Genomic DNA, 4756 nt, shown 5'->3' with positions numbered 1-4756 from the left:
AGTGTGGAGGGAGCAGAAACTGCACCCAGGGGCTGCCGGAGCTTAAATACCTTCCTGGCATTGCCCTTAGCCCCTCTGCTGCTGCTGGCAGCTGGATGGAAGGGGCCAGGAGCTGTACCAGGGTGGAGGGGCTCCAGGCTGTCCAGGCCAGAGTGTAGTTTTTCCCAGCAAAGCACCTGAAGGATCCCAGCTATCCGGATGCGAGCTGACTGTCGGTTGGAGCATTGCTCCCGTATCGCTCTCTGGGAAGATAATTTTCTTGGATCTTCTGTTTTAAAATGTCCAGCCTGGCGATGCAGAAGAGGCTGCTTAGTGCGTATGCTGGCCAGTGGGTAGGGGAAGGCTGGGATTCAGAGCATGGGTGGAGAGGCCCTAATTCCCCTTTCCCCCTTTTCCTGCAGTTGCAGAGGCACGTGGGGGCCTCATGTTCCTGTTTTGGGGATCCCTGCATCTTGCACGCCTGGCTGCAGGAGTTCCCCCAGTTTAGGGAAGGACAAGCAAAGGTCAGGCGGGGAAGGGAGTCGATCTTTGGCCGTGCGCTAACTCAGGCAACCCACAAAACCAGAAGTTAGAGTGGCTGGGGAAGCAGAGCACATCTCCACACTGCCTGGGGAGGCGGAATGTGCCCGGCTGGCGTTGTTCCCAGTCCTGTCCCGCTGGAAGGCTGGCATGGTGTGGAATCCCGGCTGCAGCCGGGAGCGGGACTGCTGGCGGTGGGGCTGGAGTGGTAGCCTGGCGAGGAGGGCGAGCGTCCTTGCCGTGGCTGCAGGAGGGTGAAACTTGCGACTGTGAGCGCATCGTGCCCAGGCACGGAAAAGTATCTTGTTTTCTCTCCCGCCTGTGGGTGTCTTGGGTTGCTGGTGGGAGTTGGTCCAGGCTGACCCTCGCTTCCCGGGCAGCAGCGGATGAGAATCGTGGAGCTATTTACTGCCCTTGTGTACGTGGAGCTCGGCGTTTTCCCATATGCTCCCTGCACATGCTGTATGGATTTAAAACCCCTTGGGGACTGGCATGCATTTGGAGGCCACTGCTTGCCAAAAAACCTCTCTCCCCTTTAAATTCAAAGTTACATAAAGACTCTTGGGAAGCTGAAAAATCCCGTAGCCAGAGCAGGCTGTCTGCCCATGCCTGCCTTACCTCCCTAACCTCCTCACCCAGGCTTGCTGCTGCCCTCAGGGATTTGGCCGGAGCTTTGCTGCCTGGGATGGGCTGGGGGCTGCTGGGGGTGGATTTTGCTGATGCAGTGTGCATCATGTGTCCCCTAGGCTGGGTACCCATGGCCGCTCAGCAGGTCAGGGTGATGCAGCGAGGATGCTTGATGGAGGGGTCCTGGTCCCACTCCTCTGCCTGCATCCCAGCTTTCACAAGGGGCATCCCTTTGGCTTTGCCTTCCCTGTCAGCACAACCATCCTCACTGGAGGCCCCCAAGGGTGGAGAGGAGCCAGTGCAGCCCTGCTTCTGCCTTTCCCTGGGCAGAGCTTGCAAAGGCTTCTCCAGTACCCACGGGCGAGCGCTGAACCAAGGAGGCAGCTGGCTGAGGCAGGCGCCTTGTCTGAGGTAAGGCAGGACAAAAAAATGTGGGGATTTCCCGAAGACGTTCCTGCAGGAGGAGGAACAGGGCTGGCAGGTGGGTAGTGTGTTTGCTGGAGGCTCTGCTATGTGAAGTGGGCCGCTTTCAGGAGCCCTGACCCGTTTGCTTTGGCACTGCCTTGGCTAGGAGGTGTTTTGACTCCGGGGAAGGCTGGGGTGCAGGATTCGGCCCCTCCTGCCTTGCTGCCAAGCCTTTTTCTTTTTGAAGCTAGCGCCGGGGTGAGGCGGGGAGCTCGTGCTGGCATTCCGCGTGTCTGAGATGGCAGCAGCAGGGATGGATGGGGAGCTGGGATGCTATGCTGGCTCCCGCTGGGTTTGTAAGTGCTGCTGTGTAAGATGCAGAGGACAGACAGCCTTGGTTTTGGTCTGCAAAGCTTGTTCAGATGCAGCGAGGGGCTGCATGCCTTGGATGTGTCTCAAGTGCCTTGCGTAAGTGTGTAAGGGATTTTAGGGAAGCATCAGCTCATCCCTTTTCTTGGTTGGTGAGGTGGGGTGGTTGGGGCAGGATTTATGAGGGATGGGGCCTCCGAAGCTGCCATAGCTGACGGAGTGGGAGATGGCTGATGGTCATATGGGAGGTCCAGCATGTCGAGGCATTGGCAAAAAACTAATCTCTCCTGTTTTCTTCCAACAGCCACTGCAGATTGACGACAATTTCTGCGGCCAGGATTTTAACCAGCCACTGGGTGGGACTGTCACCATCGAGGGGACGCCACTCTTCGTGGATAAGGAGGATGGGATGACCTCGGTGGCTGCCTATGACTACAGAGGACAGACCGTTGTCTTTGCGGGCACGCGGAGCGGGAAGATCAAAAAGGTAGGAAAGCTGTTGGTAATGCTGATGGGCAGGGACGGCTGCTCGCCTTGGCTGGCCCTTCGAGGGTACAGGTGGGGCTGTGCCTCCGTGATAGCATGACTTGGTATATGGCGGTAACATGCAAAGGTCCACTGAGGGGTAATTTCCAATTGCTGCTCTTTGCCAAACGATTTTACAAAACCTGTCTTTTGGAAGGGTTATAACCTCGGGAAGTTGAGTCCTGACTGCTGGTGGATCAGTATGTCTCAGTGGATGGGTTTGTGCTGTCGCTGCCCTGGGGTGGTCTCTGTCTGTCCAGGCCCATATGGCGCTGCTGCTGACCTGGGCAGGGTGGGCAGAGGTGGGTGCTGAAGGCTCCAGCACGGTGTGGGGCAGACTGCTCTTCCCGTACCCCGCCTCAGCACAAAAGGCTGCTGCTTGGTGGCAATTAGCAAATAGCTCCGTGCGTGCCTTTTTCCGCCTGCATCTCCACAGGGCACGGATTTCCTGTTATCATAACATCGTGCCTATAATTACAGCTGTACATGCCCTGTATAAACACAGCTTGCGTTAACTGCACCCTCAGCCAGGGAAAGGCAGTGCCAAGGTCCTGGTATAGTCCCTGCCAGGGGCAGGAGGACCAGGGCTTGGCTGGGGGAGGGGGCTGGCCCACTGCTTGTGAGGTGCTCCAGGACCCTGTCCTGGGCACAGCACCCTGGATCTTTGCAGGTTGTGCTGGTGAGGGTGGCTTCCCTGGCAGGAACTGGGGGCAGAGTGCTGTTGCAGGGGGCAGTTCTTGAATGTACCACTTGCTCTGTGTTTCCCCTGGGCCCTCCACCTGCCTGCAGCCCTGCCTGTCAGCATTGTGTTTAGGGGCAGGGGAACATGGGCACCATGTGTTGGGGGGTGAGGGGCAGGATGTTGGTGGTCCTCTCCAGCCCTCTGCTTGGCTTTCTGCAGTCCTTGGGGGGCGACACGGTGGCGCCAGGGCTGAGCGGGGCTGCAGGGAGCTGACGGAGGCAGCTTGTCCTCCCTTCCGGATCGATGAGGGATCTGGAGGGACGGGTGTCGTGTTGCTGGCGGCTTCTCCTGCTGCTGGGCTCCAGATGGGAGGTTTTAAATGGGGATGGGAAGGAAGAAGTGTGTGGGAGGAGGGTTCACAAAGCCAAGGGGACAGTGTTACACCTCCAGCTCCATATTTATCTAGAGAGGCTGGCAGTTGCTTTGTACATGGCAGATTTGTTTTTTCCTCTCCCTCCCTTTTTCAGTTTTTCCTCTGATCTTTGCACCCTCAGAGCCACTTGGAAGTCTAGGCTGGGTGCCTGGCCAGGGTGCAGGCTTTGTGCTACAGGGATAAGGCTGAGGCTGGAACTTGGAGCCCACGTCTGGCTTCAGCCTCCCCCTCTCTTGTAGTGCTTCCCCAAATTTCTTTTTGCTGGTTTCTAAACTTTTTGCCCCAGAGAGCTGGTCTGGTGCTGTGGCCCTGCAGGGCATGAGGACATGGAGCAGGAGCTCCATGGGGAACAAAGAGATGGGTCTAGCTCCTGTCCCAGCACCAGGACTCCGGGTAGGTTTGGAGGCTCGTCCTGCCTGGAGTCCTTGTAGCCCCTGGATCAAGAGCAGCGTGGGAGTGCTGTGCGGGCTCTGAGCCCTGCATTGCCGGGTCCGGAGCCGTCCCTGCTCTGACCTTGGGGTGGGCAGCTCAGCCTTTCTGCAGCAGGGGCTGCCTGGCCCGGCTGGCAAAGTGCTGCCTCAGCAGCTACCTGATCCAGCCTCTTGGCTGCTGGAGGGGGGGGAAGGCTCCCCCCAGCATGGGGGGCTGCCCCCCTGGCCCGAAACAGTGCTGATGTGTCCCCAGCTGAGGGACAGGACACCTCGAAGGGGTACAGCAGAGTGTGGCCAAGGCAGCTCCCCCCAGCAGAGGTGCAGAAGGGATGCATCCCTCAGCAGCAGCCTCAATCCCTCTGCTTTCGAGCCGTCGGCATTTCCCCCCATCCGCAAGGCAAGTGCCTGTGTTAAGTTTGGCAGCAGCCTGGTGGCTTCTCTGCCCTTCTGCTGGTCCCCCCCTGCCCTTGCCAGCACCCCATGGCATCTCCTTTGGGGAAGGAGGGCTGTGCCGACAGCTGGGTGCTCCCCTCCCCATCCCCAGGAGCCCTGTCACGGATGCTGCTCTGCTGAGAGGGCACCGATTTCGCCATCTGGGCCGGGGTAAGGTCAGGGCAGAGTCACTGCTGTGTCTGGATTTTCCTTGGATGGCAGCTCCCATGCCCAGCATTTGTCCAGGCTGTTTCCTGCAGACAGAGCCTCCCTTTGTCCCTCCCTCCCGAAAAGCCACACAAGCCTCTGGCTGCCCCGCACCCTCTCCCCTCG

The 4756-nt window shown here is 58.9% G+C and overlaps 1 protein-coding gene across 1 annotated transcript in view; it reads left to right on the top strand.

Moving 5' to 3' along the window:
• LOC104508337 (plexin-A1-like) overlaps positions 1-2407 on the top strand; it is a gene marked incomplete at its 3' end in the record, with an annotated part of 7426 nt that extends 5019 nt beyond the window's left edge. The window contains exon 2 of the mRNA XM_010149918.1: positions 2225-2407. Within this exon, the coding sequence (XP_010148220.1) occupies positions 2225-2407 (183 nt within the window). The remainder of the gene's footprint in view (positions 1-2224) is intronic.
• Positions 2408-4756: the final 2349 nt, after the last annotated feature.

This window comes from Eurypyga helias, unplaced genomic scaffold, assembly GCF_000690775.1.
Source record: "Eurypyga helias isolate BGI_N326 unplaced genomic scaffold, ASM69077v1 scaffold34104, whole genome shotgun sequence".
NCBI classification, from domain to species: Eukaryota; Metazoa; Chordata; class Aves; order Eurypygiformes; family Eurypygidae; genus Eurypyga; species Eurypyga helias.
This window is presented reverse-complemented; position numbering and strand designations above follow the sequence as displayed.